Below are 20,343 nucleotides of genomic sequence, written 5' to 3'. Positions count from 1 at the left end.
AAAAAGCATCACAATTTGTAATGGCGGCCCCATAGTGCGTTCACAGCAGCCAGTCCTGGGTTCGTTGTTCCTACAGCGTCGAAGTCTAGACGAATAGATACGAAGCGTAGGACTTTCTTTTTGCTCTATTCCGCACCAAACACAATGCAGTATTTATTATTTGCACAGTTTTTTTTATTTATAAATTGGTTCTCATCCACTTTTAGTCGCTCTCCTGTAGTAGTAGTAGTAGTAGTAGTCCTGTGTGAGAAAAAAAATGGGTCCTGTTTTTTTTTACCTTCGTTAACCTAACTTCTTTGATACTTTTCATTGCGGTGATAACCGTCTTGCGGTATGAAAGTGTTATCATAACCACAAATGCTGCGTTAATGCACCTTTCGAAATCCAACAGTTTACTTCTTGCTTGTGTTGTTTTATTTTTTAGTTTTTTTTGTTTGTACAAGTACCGTAACAGATTTGTTTTAGTACAAATAAATGAGACTTTGCATCACATGCGTCAACCTCTGCTCTACAACACGATGCGGGAAATGACAGTGAGAAAACAGAGAAGCACTCTGTCTGTCTGTTTGAATGATACACCGCTTTGCTTTGATGCCTTTGTACTTCCTTTTGGTAGTTTTGTTGTGTATTGCGAAAGGGATTCTTCAGTTATTTCTTGTGACTGGATCGATCCCAGGTTGGAGATCCGTTTTAATGTTTGTCCATGGCAAGCGAACAAAAGGTTTTATTCTGAGTCGTTTGAACGGAACAAAATCGAAAACAATGTTAGAGAATCCGGGAACTTGGGAGTTTGTAGATTTTTTTTTGCAATAATTCCCTTGATAACAGAAAAAAGGGGAGAAATTATTTTGTGTTTTTTTTATACTAATTATCAATTGATAACAAATTTACAAGGATACGGTTGCTCACCCTAGGTAGTTGCAATATATATTTTTTGTCCTGTTTTTTTTAATAAACTCACTATCTCATATATTCAAAATTCTCTTTCATATCTTATCTGTTTTTAATGTTTTGTATCTTTAGCAACTTGCTAATGCTTACAACTTTGGGCAAATTCTACTAGTTACTACCTTAAATCACTTTCTTCAAATCGTCGCATTTTGTTTTGTTTTAATAAATCAATTCAAATATTTAAATTTTATTGAAATTGATTAAAATTTCAGTGACATGATTTAAGAAAATGTCTTAGCAAATTTACACAAAGTTGTACTTACATTTTAGTACAGGTTTTCTACTAACTTTATTTTTATACACTATTTTTCTACAAGATTCCACACTTCCTTCCGTTCATTCATAAAAATAGAAAAAAAGAAACGCGCACACAGTTTCCACTGTTTAAGTCTATTGTTCGTTCCCTCCCTCGGAAAAAAATGAAAACCCTAAAATAAACAACAACAAGGTAGAAGAAGCCGGTACTCTTACCCTTCGTAGCGGAAAGGAAGAACCAGCTTCCCTGCCGAGCTTCACTGCCTCGTCGCGGTCACGATTGCATACACAATTGGGCATTGGGCGTCATCATCATCATCATCGTCTTCTGCTTCTTCCGCTCCATCCGCCAGCGGTGCTTTATTGTCTCTCAGGCGGTAAGAAGACACTATAGATAGCTCCTAACACGACTGGACCACTTACACTGGACCTAACCTAACTCTACACCACCACCACCAGCGGCGGGCGCTCGGATGGGAGCACCACCTACACCGGTACCGGGGCCAGCTTTACTGCCCATTGCTGGTTTGCCCGGCGGTAGGTTGGCGGCAGATTCTTGCTGCTCACGCAGCTGCCTTCGTCGTTTTTTACTCCACAGTTCGTGGCAGTCTTGCCACGTGGGTAGCTTTGGTGGCGGTAGCCTGGAAAATAAGAGTGCAAAGGCGATTGGTTAGCTTGAAATGCTAGTTGGATGTTGATGGGAAGCTTTATTGCATTTCTCAAAAAAAAAAATGTCAATGCAGTATATTAATTTACTTGGATTAACCTATACCACGCAACTCCTAATACTTGAAAGTCTTCAGCAGACAGGGTACTAGAAATTTGATAAGTATAAGGGGCTGTACATTAGACTGATGCAAAATTTGACTTTTTCGGTCCACAGTGCTTAAATGGTTTCAAATCGGGTCGTGATTAGCCTCCAAAAGTTACAACTCATTTGGTTAGAAACAGACTTCGCACAAACCATTTGAAGTTTACATGTAAATTACTATGGGAAATCTCAACTTTTTGTTCATTGCCTTCTAGTCTTTTTCCGTATTGAACTGCAAAACAGTTCGATAACTATTCTTATAGAAAATTTTCTCAGCTACAACTTTGCTGAAGATCGTTTCTATGTAAAACGAGACAGGAAATAGTTATTAATTATTTAAGAGATTGGTAAACTTATGACATGATCAAGCAGCTGCTCTGTAGGCAACACTGTATTTTGCAGTGTGACATAGTAGCCATGATTTTTCTGTCCTATTCAACGTCCCAGAAACACCAATGTTGCCTGCTGAGCAGTTGATTGAGCATGATCATAAGACATCATCGCATTGAATCATTGATAACTTTCGATTCTTGCATTTAATCAAAAAGTGGTCTTCAGCAAAGTTGTAGCTGGGAAAATTTCCTACAAGTAAAGTTGAAAGCTTTTAAAGCAGACCGATATGGTGAATTATTAGATAGACATGAACAAAAATCTTGGTTTTACCATAGTAATTCCCATACAAACTTCAAATGGTTTGTGCCATCTCAGTTTCTCACCAAATGGGTTCAAATTTTGAGAGGTTAGTCAGGATCCGATTTGGAATCGTTTAAGTATTGTGGAGCGAAAATTTCAAATTTTGCTGTACATAAACTACGTAGACACCTAGAGGGGAAGGCGGTTTGGCGAGTGCAGGGCTGGTAGTGGGTATGTGATATAATAGTAGTGGCTTTAGTGACTAAAAGAACAGGTATAGTGACCAAATAGTGACTTTAAAAAGTGACCAATACTGACATTTATTGATCGGAAAGTAAGGTTTCAATCTTTCGTTGATTGCAATCCACTTCAGGAAATTTTAACTCGCACCAGGGCTGTAATTGTATTACTCAATGCATGTAGTGCGCTAATTTTCACGAAGGTTGTTAGCCTTTCTCACTGCGTAAGTGCGTAGCAGCGGAGAAGAGAAGAAAGACATACACACAGAGAAATAACGAAAACGCTCAAAGTGAAGCCATTGGACCGGCACAAAGAGCGCACTAAGTGTAGGATTGCAAATGAGAAACCCTGCAGAAAGTCGACGTTTTTCATGGTCCTCCGCTTCTTCTTCTCCTCCTACACATGCTATTGTGGTAAGCATGTATGACAAAAAAGACATTAGTTGCATTTTGTATTTCATTAGCTCTCTCCACCGCACAGATTGTGAATTTTCCACCGCTCTTTGTGCGGATTGCTTTCTTGAAGGTATGTTGAAAATAGGAGAACCACACGCTCTTTGTCAAGTGCTGTACTATGCATGTAAAAAGCCCTGAAACCTATCATTTCAAGCACAACATGTGAAAAGGGCATACAAGCTTTTTGCAAACAAACCTTCTTATGCCCTTTTTTCGCCACCCTTATGACACCAATGCAAACCTTCAACATCATCGGGTATGGGGAAACTTTCCCTTCCCGATGAAAGGGCTGGTTTGCGTGGGCGACCCTCGGTTGGCGAGAAAAGGGTCTACAAAGGTTTGTTTACAAAAAGCTTGTATGTCCTTTTCACATGTGGCTCTTGATTCCAGAAGTAGCAGAAGCAATAGCAATAGCAATAGCAGCAGCAGTAGCAGCAGGAAGGCAGCGGTTCCAGTCAAGCGCGCAGCGTTCGAGTTTTGCACCTCGAACCTTGCGCGTCGTTCCCGTCGAGATCGAGATAACGATCCCGCGTTCTACAAATCTCGATTACTTTTTCGAAAGGAAATATCAGCTTTTGTAAACAACGCATTTTATCGTCCGTTTGGCGTAACTGATAGCTCGCCCACGCATACTGACACCACTATATCAGGTAGGGGGGAAATTTCCCCTATTTGATGGTAGTGTTAGCATGCGTGGGTGAGCTACCAGTTACGCCAAGTCGACGATCAAATGCGTTGTTTACAAAAGCTGATACGTGATACGTCCCTTCGAAAAAGTAATCAAGAAATACTTCTTGGGCTGTGTCCCAATTGTCGAGTTAAATTTAACTCGTGGTTAAACGTGACATCTCGAAAGTTATTTCCAATGTTCGAAAATCCCGGAAATTGGACGGTTTTCAAACAGAACTCAGCCACGGTTGTCAAAATTTAACTTCTAGTCGGTCAGAAATAACCACGCTCGGATAGCAGGGTTATTCGATAACTCATCGGTCACTTTTAACCACGAGATAAATTTAACTTGCCTAATGGGTCACAGCCTTAGAAGTAAAATAAGGCTCCATCCATAAATGACGCAGATTTTTTTGACCAATTAACCCCCCCCCCCCTAACCCCCCGTAGCGTGTTTTGATATACTTAATACATGGCCGGTCACAACTTCTTAAGCCCCTCTCCCCCTCATCTGACAAAGTTGTCTTAATGAATAAACTATTCGTTTTAAATAAGGTTCAGTCTTCTTACTCTATTTACAAATTGAGGAGTGGACATACCAAAATGACAGAAGATAAGAGCAATCGACGTCACCGTTGAGTAATTTAGCTATAAACGTAGCCTGTTGTAGCTTACGTCTTCGATCAAACATTTCGAGGTCAAGCAGACGGCATCTATCGGGATATGCTGGAAGGTTCAAAGGATCACGCCACGGTAGGTTTCTGAGTGCAAGTCGTATGAATCTTTTTTGCACACGCTCGATTCTTAGATTTCATGATACGTCGTTTGGAGCCCATACAACTGAAGCATTTTCTAGGATCGGCCTTACGAGTGAACAATACAATACTTTTAGACAGTGTGGATCCGTGAAATCCTTGGCAATCTTAGAGATGAAGCCAAGTTGACGATTAGCCTTGGAAATAATCGATGCATACTGGGAATAAAAGGAACGCTTCGAGTCCAATACGACACCAAGATCCGTCACTTGATCTACTCTGCTAAGAACAGTATCATAGATGTTGTATTCATAAATTAACGGGTCTTTGGACCGATAGAAGGTCATCACATGACATTTCGCGACGCTGATGACTAGCTTTTTCGAGCGGCACCACTACTGAACGAACATGTTCAGCAACATTTGCAGGTGAAAACAGTCCTCAATGCAGCGTACCACCACATAGATTTTCAGATCATCAGCATATACGAGCTTGCACTTGTGGTCAAGGGTAGATGCAGCGTCATTGAAGAATAACATAAACAATAACGGTCCCAAATTACTTCCTTGCGGGACACCGGAAGTGCTAGCTGATGGCGATGAAACATAAGATCCGTGTTTAACGTACAGCGTTCTGCCAGTCAAGTACGATGACAACCACGACACCAATTGATTTGAGACTCCCAATCGCGATAGCTTGCAGAGCAACACTTTATGATCAATTTTGTCAAAAGCCGACTTTAGGTCCGTATAGATTACGTCATTCTGCGCTTCAGCATAGCCGCATAGCCAAAAATCAGGTAGTAGTTAGATCCAGCAAGTTAGTAGTAACAGACCTACCGGGAATAAATCCATGTTGATCTGACGAAATGTGGTTTTTTGAAGCGCGTAGAATTTGATCACTGACGATAATCTCGAGAAGCTTCGATGCGGCAGAAAGGCTGGTTATCCCACGGTAGTTTTTAACACCTCGTCGGTCACCACTTTTGTGCACAGGAAACATGTACGATAGTTTCCATCTCATGGGAAATTCACCTAGCTCAAACGAACGGTTGAAAATTAAGGCTAGCGGCTCAGCTACTGCGCATGCGCAGCGACGGAAAACAGCAGAAGGAATACCATCCGGGCCAGGAGCAAATGAATTCTTCAACTTTTTTGAAGCACCGATGAAATTTCGAACGTGTCTAAATCAACTGCATCCAGAGTGATATTTGACGCAGCCAGTTTGGCCTCGACGTCGGACAATGTTACTGGTTCGAAGATGGATGCGAACTGCCGTTATACCAGGGTGTCGACTCAATGAAGAAAGCAAAATTCCCTGATATTCCCTGATTTTCCAGTAATTTTCCAACAAATTCCAGTTGCAGTGTCTGCATGGTTTTTTCAACACATTTTTCATCAGCTATTACTTTCCTCAGATATGTAGACAGTTCTAGCTGAAGACCAGCCTATACAGGCACAAATAAGATGCATAACGTAATTTTTCGGTTGTGTCAGCTAGTCTGCAGCCAAAATTGTTAGTTGGGTAGTGCTTTCTGGACATTTTTTCATTAAATACCACATGGACCTCTAACCCATGAAGAGTGGTCCAGTACAATCTCAAATTGAATAAAGCTTTCGATACATTTTATAGAATGCAAAAAAGACAGTGTTTCCAAAAACGGGAAGGCTGGTGTAATCGCGATAAGCGCCAGTTAATCAATTCAATTCATGATGCATAGCGAAGGAAACTGCCACCACATTACTCCATGATGTGAGAAGAGATCCTTGGCATGGCGATTTTCTCACCCTTAGAAGCAGTGTTGAAAATATTCATCAAAGCTCACTCTGACTCGCGAACTTTTACCTTGTCGAACTTCGTGAAATATTGTGAACTTTTTCAACCCGGCATAGAAGTTCTTTTCTGACTGTTTTTGGACTCAACGCTAGGGGCAGAAATTAAACCAGTTCTCCTACATCTTACATATGAAACACTTGTCTTTAATCCCTTGAGCACAATTTGAGACCCAGCTTCGCAAGAAAACTATTCCGGTTATTACGCTTAACCAAACGCTAATTTGCGGCCAGATTCATATGGTGGGAAATTGTAAAACCAGCGCTTTCACCTTTCACTGAGAATCTAATTTTTCGAGCTATTCAGATTTGCAATGAAGACCTAAAATACTCAATAAAGCCACTCTATGCTGCCGAGGCAATGCTTGTCTGCGTTTCTTTGAATCATATTTCAATGATAAAAGTGCTACTCCATTAATCTAAATTTTCATTTAATTATTCTCTGAGCTAATCAGGCTGTTTAGAACACAAAAAGGGCCAGGAACTACAAGTGTTCAAAAATAAAAATCATCCTCTTCTCTTAGCTCTTTACTCAAAAGCGCTTCAATGCGCCCAAATGAACTAAATCAGACGCAATTAGATTTAAAATCTACTAAGAGACCAAGCCATACAAGTTTGGAGGATAATTTTTGCAACAACTAACAATGTCTAGTGTCTATGGAAATTGATTTTTATCAACCCTCAGGATCACAGTTCAGCTCAGAAATGTGGCAACAGGAATGTGACAGATGAATTTGTATTAGGCGCAAAATCATTAAAATACCCTTTTATTTGAGTAATTCTTGTTCAACTTGCAAAAATGCTACATCAAGCATTGAGCAACCACAAATTCGCAACTCAATTTAAAATTTGAAATGAACAACCATCTTCAAACTACACCGAGTAAACAAGTTGTTTGAAACTGGCAAAGTTTGTCATACTTCTTTGATTAAGAAATATTTCCCTGTATTTGAATGAAATTCCCTGAGATTCCCTGATTTTCCAGGTCCAAAAATGAATTCCCTGATATTCCCTGATTTTCCAGGTTTTTCCAGGTAGTCGACACCCTGTATACGTATAAGAGTCCCACGCTGCATAAGGATTGCATAGAACATGGGACAGTTATGCGTATAACGGCAGCTAAATGTATCGCGAAGAAATTACATGCTTCTTCTTCACTATTGGACTCTTTGCCATAATAGATCACTAATTTATGAAAGTTCCCTACAACAGGCAACAGTAAAATCAGTGCCATGTCTCAACAATGTTCCTATTTTAATATTCAGGCAGGGCTTCTTCAGCATGCTATAAAAAAGCACACAAAAACGGGTTTGACATTTATGCGAAATTTTCATTTACGGTACCTATATCTTTTATCTACCGATTGAATTGAAAAAATACTAAATATTGATTTTTTTTTACAGATACGCGTATTTCGTCTACTACTTGCAGACTTCATCAGTGCCAAGTACTGTACTTGAGTACTTGGCACTGATGATGTCTGCAAGTAGTAGACGAAATACGCGTATCTGCCAAAAGATAAGCAATTATAACGGAATTTAAAGGAAATAAACCAACCCACTCAAAGCTCTTCATAAAGGGATTCCGTTAAAAGGTTCGACAAATTTTAAGGACTAAATATGGTTTTTTTTAGATTTCGTGCGTTTTAAGAACGCATATCTATTATTTTGGACAGATTACAGATTTCTGTACCAAACACTGAAATTATCAGACGTTACCTCTATTTATGCTTTTAGATTAGCTATGTAAGTCCATACTTCTTGGAAAATTATGCTATAGAACGGTTTATAAAATCCTGGATCTTTTGCTGATGGGGGCGAGGCATAGCCAGCCGTTCGATTGCATAATTCTCGAAGTAGAAGGGACTTATACTGCCGTTATACGCATAAGAGTCCCATGGTGCATAAGGATTGCATAGAACATGGGACAGTTATGCGTATAACGGCAGTATAATGCTATTCTCTTAGCATAAATAGAGGTACCGTCGAGTTTTTTTGCAGTGCTAGGTAGTGAAATTCGACAGTGAGCGTCGATTTTCTCTTTACATTGCTATAGCTAAGCGAAACAATTCAAGCTGAACATTGCATTACGTCCTAAGTAACATTGACCGATTCTCTTCGTCGACTTTCTCCTTTTATCCCCTCGGCCATTTAAAGACATTCCCAGGTATTTTTAGCCAGTCTTCATTCAGCCTCATATTCTAGTCCGGTCGAGGGAATCTTTTGGGTTGGAATTTTGTGTATAAATTCAAATTCATGTATTGGTATTGGCATTGAAGGCTCTCAATAAATAACTGTGGAAGTGCATTTAGAACACTAAGTTAAGAGCACGCAATGAGCTAATATGCACTAAGCAATAAGCTTGAAAGGCGAAGAAGAAGAAGAAGAAGAAGAATGAGAAGAAGAAGAAGAAGAAGAAGAATATATTTTCAGCACACAGATCGATATTTGTTTTAACGGGACTTTAACCGTAAACGGTCATTCGTCCCTGCCACACAGATCGATAAGAGAAGCTTTTATCTAGCATCTAATACGACAAACACAACAAGAAACGGTTATGTGCTCAAGTTACTAACGAAAGAGAAAGTCGACGAAGAGAATCAATCAATGTTACTTAGGACCTAATGCAATGTTTAGTTTGATTATTATCTGATTTTTTTCAATGTAGTGCTGTAACTAATTTGTATTGGCTATCAAAAGCAACAGCAAACGCACCGAGAAATGTTAATCCAAGCGAGTTCTTAACAAAAAGGGAAAATCGATCATCGCGTTTACGTCCTTATGTATGCTCACTGTCGAATTTGTAATCTGTCATAGATATGGAAGTCTCTTTTTTCCCACCACAGAAACGCCCAGTGTCCTTATACCAAATGATGAATGTGCGTCTACAAAACGCGAACGAAATCTTAAAAAAAAATCAGCAATATTTTTTTGGCTCAATCTGTAGATAAAAGATGTACCGAGGGATTTATGGCTAATCGAGATATTCCAGATCAACTACGAAATGTTGCATAACATTGATGCAAAATTGTGCACTCCGTTTTTGTTTGTGCATTTTTTTTAGTGTTTGAAGTTGAATCGCTGTAGAAACATTATTTGTGATCAATCTCAGTACCACATAAAAATTTCAAGAGCACAAATATCAGCTCTCACAAAACTTATAACAAAGAAACTGGAACTTCACGTTTGCTGCAATGCAGTACACAAGGAGTTTCAATTTCATGAGTGATGTCACAACCGTTCATGATTTGTGCCCTAGAAATCTTGAAGTCATTGTTGGGCGCTGCAATGAATCATCTGAAGAAAGCCTTACTCATATCTGATTGTAAATTAGGTACCAAATGTAATAATATATTCGCATTTTTATGAGGTCCTGAATTTAACCAAGTAGGAAATCCAAAATATGTACATAGGACCAAAATCATAGGTTACTTCTACTATATTTTAAATCCACATCTACAGCTAATAGTCTACGTCAACCATGCGATCGTGTCTTGTACACAACCCCACCAATTTTTTATTTTCCACTTATGCTGATATGTCTCAAAAGCTTGCTGTGCGTGTGGCGTGGGGCTTATTTTTAAAAATCGTTCGGGGACATGTTTTCCCGTGTGGAAAATAATTATTGGGACTAATTATGTAACATATAAAAAATTTAGCTATTTTCATTGACATTTAGAGGTGGCGCAAGGGGTCTAAGTCCAAAATGTAGAACGATGAGTTTTTTGTGACCACCTGGACTATACTTGCAATCTTTTCGAAGAGTCTTTATTAATATTCCATAAGTCTTTACAAACGTTGCACAACTGTCTCCCTAAATTTTTGAAACCGAGCTTCTCGTATGCGGCGGTTTAGTATCATAGCAACATAAGGATTACTTGATCGCCTCCATTGCCTTCTACGGCTGTTTCGCAGTTGGTTTAATTGTCGGTCGGGACTGCATCCGATTCGGCGGACTCCAATATGTCCATAAAGAGCATGAGGGCCCCGTCAACCGCACTTGCGTCTACAAGCTGAGAGGTTGCTGGAGATTAGCTGAACACGGCACCAATCAGCGCGATGGAAACATTTAAATGTTCGTAATCGTTCAGTGATGGGTGATGTCAATAGTAAACACCACAAGGAAATGATCAGATGACATTTCGTGAACCACTTTGGGTCTCGACATTGCAACCAAGTTATTGGAAAGAACTAGATACAAGTAGACGGCCGTCCACGGCCTGCTGGGTTGTGGAAAATGCACGACGCCCTTTACTTACTTATCCTGGTCCGACATCCCTCAGGATTGCACCTGCATCACAATGTTACGCCAATTCACTCGGTCCGTGGCTGCTTGTCTCCAATTTCTTGACCGTCCCACACTTCCAAGATCCTGCTCTACTTGGTCTAACCACCTTGCTCGCTGTGCTTCTCTTCGTCTTGTACCGGTCGGATTCGAGGCAAACACCATTTTTGCGGGATTGTTGCCCGGCATTCTTAAAACGTGTCCCGCCCATCGTACCCGTCCAGCTTTCGTAACTTTTTGGATACAGGGTTCGTCATAGAGTTGCGCCAGCTCGTGGTTCATCCTTCGCCTCCATACACCTTTCTCACATACCCCGCCAAAGATGGTCCTAAGCACTCGTCGTTCGAAAACACCCAGTGCTTGCAGGTCTTCCTCGAGCATCGTCCACGTCTCGTGCCCGTAGAGAACTACCGGTCTTATCAGCGTCTTGTACATGGTACATTTAGTACGGAGGTGAGGTTTACCCGGCCTCAGGTACTTGTGGAATCCGTAGTCACCAATGATCCGAGGTACACAAATTCATTCACCACCTCAAACTCATCTCCGTCGATTGTCACGCTTTTGCCTATGCGAGCCCTATCCCGCTCGGTTCCTCCAGCTAACAGATACTTTGTCTTCGACGTATTCACCTTTAATCCAACCTTCTCTGCTTCACGTTTCAGCCTGGTGTACTGCTCCGCCACGGCCTGAAACGTTCTTCCGGCAATGTCCACGTCGTCAGCGAAGCAGATGAACTGGCTGGACTTATTGAACATTGTGCCCCGCATGTTAAAGCCCGCACGTTTCATAACACCTTCTAGCGCAACGTTGAACAGGAGGCAGGAAAGACCATCGCCTTTTCGAAGTCCTTTGCGAGTTTCAAACGAGTCCGATAACGCACCCTATATCTTCACGCAGCACTGTACACCATCCATCGTAGCCCTGATCAGTCTGATCACCTTCCCTGGAAAACCGTTATCGTCCATAATCTTCCATAGCTCTTCACGGTCAATAGTATCATAAGCGACCTTGAAATCGATGAATAGGTGGTGCGTAGGGACTTGATATTCACGACACTTTTGGAGGATCTGCCGCAACGTAAAGATTTGGTCCCGTCTACAAAACCGGCTTGATAACTTCCCACAAATCTGCTTGATAGCGGCGATAAACGGCGAACGATGATCTGGGAAAGCACTTTGTAGGCCGCGTTAAGAATAGTGATAGCTCGATAGTTCTCACATTCTAGTTTGTCGCCTTTTTATATACTCTTTCCACTCCTCCGGTAGCTGTTCTGTATCCCAGATCCTGACTATCAGTCAGTGCAGACAAGTAGCCAACTTATCCGGGCCCATTTTGATAAGTTCCGCTCCGATACCATCTTTCCCAGCTGCTTTATTGTTCTAAAGCTATCGGATAGCATCCTTAACTTCACTTATCGTGGGAGCTGGCATGTCCCCCTCATCCGCTATACCGACGAAGCCATTCCTCCGCGCCGTTCAGATGTTCATCGTAGTGCTGCTTCCACCTTTCAATCACCTCACGTTCGTCCGTTAAGATACCTCCTTCCTTATCCCGACATATTTCGGCTCGCGGCACAAAGCTTTGGCGGGATGCGTTGAGTTTCTTGTAGAATTTGCGTGTATCTTGAGAACGATACAGCTGCTCCATTTCTTCGCACTCCAAGCTCTTCCAGCTGGCGCTTCTTATCCCGGAAAAGATGGGTTTGCTGTCTTCGCTTCTGTTTATATCGCTCCACATTATGACGGGTTCCTTGCTGCAGCATCACCGCCCGCGCTGCGTTCTTCTCGTTCAAAACCGTCTGACACTCTTCGTCGAACCAATCGTTCCGTCGATTCCGCTCCGCTCCACTGTTATTAGCTGCTTTCACGTTGCTCCAGCAGTCCTCAAGAGGGGCTTTGGTGAACTTCCCCACATCCGGCAACGCTGCGTCGGGGCATTGCACGTACTCAGTTGCGACTTCGGGCAGCTTCAGTCGCTCCAGATTGTGGCGGGCGTCGGTACCGAAGTAACCCAGCTAGGACGATTTACGTGCCAGCAGAATTCCAGCTTTGTTGACCTTGGCGCAAATCCAATTTCAGTGACGAGCGTTGAAATCACCAACAATGAAAAAGAGAACGGTACGACGAGTCAGGATGTCCAGGTCGCTCTGGAAGCGGTTGATATTTTCCCGGGAACTACTACTACTGCCACACCGCCCCCACGATCAGCTTAGTTACTTTGTCAGCCCATCCGTATGCAATAGTAGAATGGATGAAGAAATGATTTTGTTGGCTTGAGCCACGTCTCTGAAACTATTTCTCAATCGAATGTTTTTGGAGAAAGTAAAAAAAAAACTCGGGCATTTTTTCGGAAATGGACCTGCTATTCCAATACATCACCTTCATGGCTTGTGAATTATTCGTGGTAGATATATTTTACCATCAGCTCCGATATGGCCATGAACTGCTCCTGTTTCGACGTGCAAGCGTCGAGGGCGGACGAACAGATCTCGAGCCAAACACAAGAATTCCGAAATTGTGATAACATCGGGATTTGGGGTGGACTCACACGTGTCCTGGACTGACGAGGTCGACACCGACATTGATGACTGCCGCACCACATGGGTATACGATGGTCGGTTCGGAAGATTGGTTGGGTATGCTCTCTGAGCTACAGATGCATGCGTTGGGCTTGACGGTGTAAAGGTGGATTTACTTTCTGCCTGCAAGTCTTTCTGCTTCTGCAAATTTTCCTGGTAGGTACATTCTTCGTCATGGACATCCTCGATAGTTTGCAGTGCGGTTTCCGCTGCAGTTCGCGAATTTGGTATGAGAACGTGCCGCACTTCCGTCGGCAGTCTTCGGCGCCAAGTAAAAACACTGGTTGGTAAGGTGTTTTTCTCCACATATCACGCAGAGGGGCAGAAGGTTGCAGTGTGATGCACCATGACCATTTCTGGCATTCACCTCGTATTCACCGTGAAGTGACACACATTTTCGGCTGATACAACTCGTTTTCACGGTTGCAGAGGGCATGGCAAATCCCACGCACAATACATCCTGATTTGATTGCGTAAAAGTGGTAATTGAAATGGCATTTTAGCCACTGAAACAAGAAACGTCAGATCAAAATGCAACTTCCTACCGAAGCCTTGGAATAGTTTCCCATCCTAAATCCGGTACATTTTTATAAATTTCGTTGACGCAAAAGCATAATTAATGAACCGACAACTTAATTTGATTTTTCCCGGGTAAAACAATAACTTTGGCCATCCAACCGGCAAAGCAGTCACTAGCGAGAAAACATTAACATATAATCATTGCTGCCAATACTCACTGATCAGGCACGACGTTCTTGAGCCACCCCGAGTTGAGTGCGGCCTCGGCCGTTATCCGCTTGTCCGGATCCAGCTCCAGCATCTTGTCCAACAGGTCCAGACAGGAAGCGGGCAGAAAGACAAAGTCTTCGCGGATCTTTCGTCGGTACTGCTTTTTGGCCTTCAGCGTATGGAACAGTGGCAGCTTGATCACGTTCGGCCAAACGGCCGGCGTCGGTGTGCCACATAACCGTGAAATCATTTCCAACTGAGCAGGTTCTTGATTGGCTTGGAAGAGTGGCTTCTTGAGGAACAGTTCACCCAGAATGCAACCACAACTCCACACGTCGATCGCCGGACCGTAGCGTTCTTCGCCTAGTAGTAGCTCCGGAGGTCGATACCATAGGGTGATGACCTTGTTGGTGTACGGCCGCTCTCGGTTGTCTGCGTTATATAATCGAGCTAAGCCAAAGTCCGCCAGTTTCACTTCGCCCCTGAAAGTAAAATAGGATCAGTAGGTAGATTTAAACTATGGTTAAAAAAAGGGAGCAGCGCTTACCTGTTGTTCATCAAAATATTCGAACACTTGATATCCCGATGGAGGAAGTTCTTCTTGTGGCAGTAGTTCAGACCGTCCAGCAGCTGGCGCATGATGCCGGCATTGTTCTGCTCGTTAAAGTCCACCATACCGGACTCGAGCAGGCCCATCAGATCGTGATCCATGTATTCGAACACCAGGTAAAATGAACCCTTGTCCTTGCGGAACTCCAGCGCATCCTGCTTGTCGGTAACGATTTCCCGCAGGTTGACGATGTTTTTATGATTCAGCTGCCGGAGGATTTTGATTTCCCGTACGGCCGTGATCGGGAAGCCTTCCTTTTCGTGCTCAAGGCGGACCTTTTTGAGAGCTACCAGTTCGTTGGTTTCCTGATCACGTGCTTTGTACACCTAGTGGAAAAATATATATCGTTAGGGATTTTTTAGGATTTCAGTAAAACGACGTACCTGTCCATAAGTTCCCTCACCGATCTGTTCGATCATATCGAACACATCAACGCACCGTTCGCCCCAGTCCTTTCCACCGGATGCAGACATCGGTCCCAGCATGTTACGAGAATACCGCCTGTTCAATATCCTAGGGCGACCTTTGGATTTCTTACTGCTGGCACTACTGGATTTGCTGTATTTACTACTTGACTTTTTTGTGGGCGTACCTGATAGGGATGGTGGCGATCCAATATCTTCGTCGCCGCTCAGATCTTCCGAACCAGGTACCATTGGTGGCAGGGGTAAACTGAGTAAGCCCTTCTTGCCCGAACTGGATGACGGTGCCGACGACGATGATGACGAACTTGCCGAGGAAGGTGGTTTGTGTTCGTTACTGCTACGCTTACTGCTAGTGCTACTACTGGCGCCCTTGGTGTGGCGATGTGAATGATGATGATGACTATTGTTGCTGTTGAGGTTAAATGTTGTGATTGCTCCAGTTGTGGTGAGGGTCGGTATGGGCATCACCTTCATTTGAGCACCGGCCACCGGGCTGATTTGTCGTGGGGGGCTTGGTGTTTGGGCACCTTCCAGTTCGGCCACGTTCACCCCCGGTGGCATCGGTAGATTCGTGAGACTTTTTGGTTTACTCAGTACTGTCGTTGGTATGGATTCTGCTACTATTACCGCGGTCGTCGCCGACGCAGGTTCACTCGATAAGCTGGCACTTGGATTGAGACTTTCGCTGCTTTTACTATTCAATATCACAGGTATTCGTGAGTCCGTACTCGCACCATCGTCTGCTGCCGCTGTCGAGTCTACGGTGTCTTTTGCTGTAGTCTCTGCCACTCGGCTAGAATTATCTGACTGATCCGGCATGGGAATATCAGTCACACTGACATCCTTCAGCCCATTCGAATTTGACACACTACTACTACCGTCGGCGATCGTTATTACGCAATCGTTGGACATGCTGTTCTCGCTAATCACCGTGGCGCTGGGTGCTCCTGCCTCTTGGCCATCTTTTTTTTCTAAAATCTCCTGGAGCGTCTTTAACCGCTTGTGTTTGTCTTTGATCAGTTCCGCAAAGAAACTAGTGTCGGTGATTTTATCCTTGATATCGAACTTTTTAACCGATGGCATATCCGAAGGAGAACGTGACCGACTTCCGCTCGAATATCGCCGATTAGAGGACGGTCGCCTGGGACTTCTCGATCGGTGCCTCGAGCGACCCCGACTCCTGCTTCGATCCGGCGAAGGACTGTAATAGTTCTTACGAGATCGTGACTTTGAAGGCGTTGGCGTACGTCTCCGACGATGGCTTCCAACTGGACTGGGACTTCTACAAAAAAATGTTTAAACAAATCATCATTTTATTTCGATCATTCTACCTAACACCAACTAACCTCGTGTATCTTCTAGCAGGAGGAGGATCACCCCTTCGATCGTGTAGATCCCATTCTGGTTCACGCGGTCGGTATCGCTTATCCTTCCGGTAGTAATCCTTCTCTGGGGGTGATCGATCCCTCCGTCGTTTCGACGGCGGCGGAGTGTAAGGCTTGTGACGACCATCTGAAAAAAAGCACTTATTTCTTAACCATCTACCAACAGCAGATGATCAAATTCTCAACTTACTCGGACTGTCTCGGTTCGAGCCGTGCCTGCTGCTCGGTGATGGCGTACGTCGGTACCGACTGCTGCCACCACGGGGTGTAGGACTGTCATTTATCGTGACAGGACTTCCATGCTGTGGCTGTTGTTGAGACGACTGTTGCTGCTGCTGCTGCTGATAGGAAGAAGCACTCTTCTTGGGCACCACCGGAGGAGTATGAGGTGACGAAGTGGATTGGTACAGCTTCCGAGGCGGTGGTGCCCGGGGACTCCGGCCGCGAGATGAATCGGCGTACGGACTGTTGAGCGAACGGCTCGATGGTCGGATGGGGGGAGTGGCTAGGATAAAAGGGAAAACGATTCAAAGTTCAGTTACATCTTAACCTTAAGGTGACAGGCGACGTTTTAAAGATATTTTCAGAAGTCAATTTTGGTGGCGGTAGAGCCAAAGGACACTTTCCTGAACAACTCGGAATGTTTTATTATACACTATAATGCTAATGGGAAGTCAGTGGGGGAAGTGTCACCTACGGAGTCAACGTCTAAGGGGCTGTCCATAAACTACGTAGACAGTTTAGGAGGAGGGGGGGGGGGGTTGACAATTATCCACGGTCATACAAATTTTCAAAATTTTGTATGGGCAATTGTCTACGCAGGGGGAGGGGGGGGGACAAGAATCCCAAAAAAACTGTCTACGTAGTTTATGAACAGGCCCTAACGATCGCGATCTAACGTTGGTTTTGGGAAGTACGGAAGGGTTAAACGCATCATCCTGGAAAACATTCTTGCGGAGTCGAGTTAAAAAAGGACCCAGAACTGACATTTTGATGTTTGACTGCTTTGGCTGCAACTCTTTCTTACTTCTTTCAAACATGGGCAGTTCTTCCGAGTTCAATAAAGTTATGTCAGAACTTAATAATTGAAACTTCACTTGTAAAAAATAGGAAGAAAATAAAAGTAAAATAAATTTTCGGTCTTTTTAACGTAGACTACGTCTTACGGGAAGGTACTGGGGGTAAATCGAAAATCTAAAATGTGCGACCGTCACGAAAAGGTGTAAGGTTTTGAACGCTTACAACTTTGTCATTAATAGATGAAAATAAAATCCAAATACACCAATCGATAGGAAATTACTCTCAACAATATTTTTTTTTCAAATTTTACCACACAAAAAATCGTTGAAAAAGTACAAATAAAAAGTGATCATTTCATCACTATTTTCATGAAATAAACGTTCTCCCCAAACCAAGTCATCATAATCGAGTACCATTTGGTTGTGCATCGTTTTGCTTGAACCTGTAAAACAATATAAGAGCTCTACTGTCGTTCCTCCGCTCATGGTCATTGGTTGCTAAATCGTCTAGCAGTATAGTTCGTTCGTTCGTTCTTCTCGAGTTTCTTCTAATTAATTTTATTGTTACGTTTACGTCGTGGAAGTGCCGTCATCGACAGGCACATTGGCAAGTCTTATTGCACTTGCCACTAAATAAAACATGGTACACAGGTGTTCTACTACTCTTGCATCGGAGGGCCCTAGTAAAAAGGCCCAAATGGACGCCAGCGCTGCTTCGGACGACGCAGATAATCGGCTGCTACAGAGCAACTAATTCTCGGTGCTCGGAGTTGAAAATGATGGTGTTGACGCCGCTGAAATTGCTAAAAAGGAGCGGATTCCCCCGCTGTTTACTCCGATGAAGGACGTCGCCAAGCTTAGGGATGAGCTGGAAAAACTCAAATTGTTCCCGCGATTCAACATCTGTAGCGTAGGAACAAAGATCATGTGCTCCAGCCTACAACAGTACAAGCCGGTCGGTGATCTACTGAAGAACAGTACGGTGGAGTTTTACACCCACGATTTGCCTTCGGTGAAACCATTGAAGGTTGTTTTACGGGGACTGCCGTCGTACGAAACAGCTGCCGTAACAGATGAACTGGTGAGGCTTGGATTGAAACCAGGTGCAGTCCGGCGACCTGTGCTCAAGTTGATGAAACCGAGCCGAAGTGCGTGAATTGCGGTGGTACTCACCGTGCCACTACTCGGGACTGCCCCAAGCGAACGGAATACATCAACATCAGGAAGAAGGTGTCTACTAGCAACCAGCCAGGCCGGCATCGAAACAAACGTACACTAAGTGCCATCACGGATGAACAATACCAAGCAATCCAGCCTCGTCGCCTGGTCCCAAATCTCCCACCGCTACCCCTCAACAATCAACGAGCCACCCCCTCAGCTCAGCATCACCTCACTGCTGCAGCGGCCCTGCCAAATCAAGTTTCTGCCTCGGCGCCTGGACTATCGTATGCCCGTGTTGCCTCAGGCGATTCAGTTGACAAATCTCCGTTTACATCGGAGGAACTAGTAACGCTGGTCGCAGAGGTGATCGTCATCCTGCACACCTGCATCTGAACATCTTCATGCTGCCTTATCTCTCGTCACCAAGTATGGACCGTGAAGCTAAAAAAAAATACCAATTTGGAGCGCTTGCTCGCTGACGAACAAGCATAGAGAGCTACTCGATTACCTCAACACCAAGGAGATCGACATTGCTATCATCACCGAGACGCACTTAAAGCCCGAACTGAACGTATTCCTTCCAGACTTCCGACTCGTCAGACGTGACCGCACCTGCTCCGGGGGTGGGGAATGACCATCGCTGCAAGACGGAACATCAGTTGTCGGCTGCTTCCAAACTTCCAACTGAAAACAATCGAAGCCATCGGAGTGGAGGTGAACACATCACTTGGCCCAATTACCATCATCGCGCCCTACTACGTTTTATCAATAACAGAGATGGGATGGGCATTGAAGTGTGCACGGGGAATATATTTTATAACGGAGGATTAAGGACAAGTGTTTCATATGCGGAAATATCCCTAACGGAAATCGACCAGGGACACCACACCGAAATGGTCTCACTGGACATCTCCAAGGCATTCAACAGGACCTGGACTCCGACCGGACTTGCCAAACTCGTCAGCTGGGGACTTAAGGGACACATGGTCCATTTCGTTCGGAATTTCACTGATCGCGCTTTCCGTGTTGCCATCGGAAATACCAAATCTAGGAGCTTTCAGGAGGAAACAGGGGTCCCCAGGGATCAGTGATCTCTGTTACGCTCTTCCTAATCGCGATGAACGGAATGGGAAACGGATCAAAACAACCGTGCAGAAAGCCTGGGCCGACCAGTGGTCCGGCACCCGAGAGCGTTTCATCCGGAGGATTAAGGGAACCACGGAGGCATGGACGGACCTCCGAAACCTACCGGATCAGAGAGTGCTTTCGAGGCTGAGGACTGGACACTGCCGGTTGTACTATAACTTTGGCGGCGGAGGACCCTTCCGCAAGAGCTGCGCCATCTGCCACGTCCCGGCCACCGTTGAACACGTCCTTTGTGTTTGCCCTGAATTCCAGGATCTCAGGGAAACCTATGGGATCACCTCCAGCATCCGGAACCTGCTCGGAGAAGATTCACCCGCTGCAGACACCCTATTAGTCTTCCTCAGGGAAGCTAATCTATACAATGGGATCTAGGCAAACTACATATGTTTTTTATCTTCGTTTCAG

At 43.9% G+C, this 20,343-nt stretch overlaps 1 protein-coding gene across 2 annotated transcripts in view; it reads right to left on the bottom strand.

The window, feature by feature from the left end:
• Positions 1-215: 215 nt before the first annotated feature.
• Cdk12 (Cyclin-dependent kinase 12) overlaps positions 216-20,343 on the bottom strand; it is a 56,172-nt gene continuing 36,044 nt past the window's right edge. For both annotated transcript variants that reach the window (XM_065217500.1, XM_065217501.1), the window contains 6 exons: positions 16,803-17,117; positions 16,574-16,739; positions 15,186-16,509; positions 14,740-15,128; positions 14,201-14,674; positions 216-1,847 (listed from right to left, as the gene is read on the bottom strand). In XM_065217500.1, coding sequence (XP_065073572.1) covers positions 1,637-1,847; positions 14,201-14,674; positions 14,740-15,128; positions 15,186-16,509; positions 16,574-16,739; positions 16,803-17,117 — 2,879 coding nt within the window. In that variant the 3' untranslated portion in view covers positions 216-1,636. The remainder of the gene's footprint in view (positions 1,848-14,200; positions 14,675-14,739; positions 15,129-15,185; positions 16,510-16,573; positions 16,740-16,802; positions 17,118-20,343) is intronic.

The sequence above is a fragment of the Ochlerotatus camptorhynchus genome, unplaced genomic scaffold (genome assembly GCF_037179485.1).
Source record: "Ochlerotatus camptorhynchus isolate MF236.1 unplaced genomic scaffold, CSIRO-AGI_Acam_v1.1 ptg000077l, whole genome shotgun sequence".
Taxonomy (NCBI): domain Eukaryota; kingdom Metazoa; phylum Arthropoda; class Insecta; order Diptera; family Culicidae; genus Ochlerotatus; species Ochlerotatus camptorhynchus.
The sequence above is the reverse complement of the archived record's forward strand: the minus strand, read 5'-3'. Positions and strand labels throughout refer to the sequence as shown.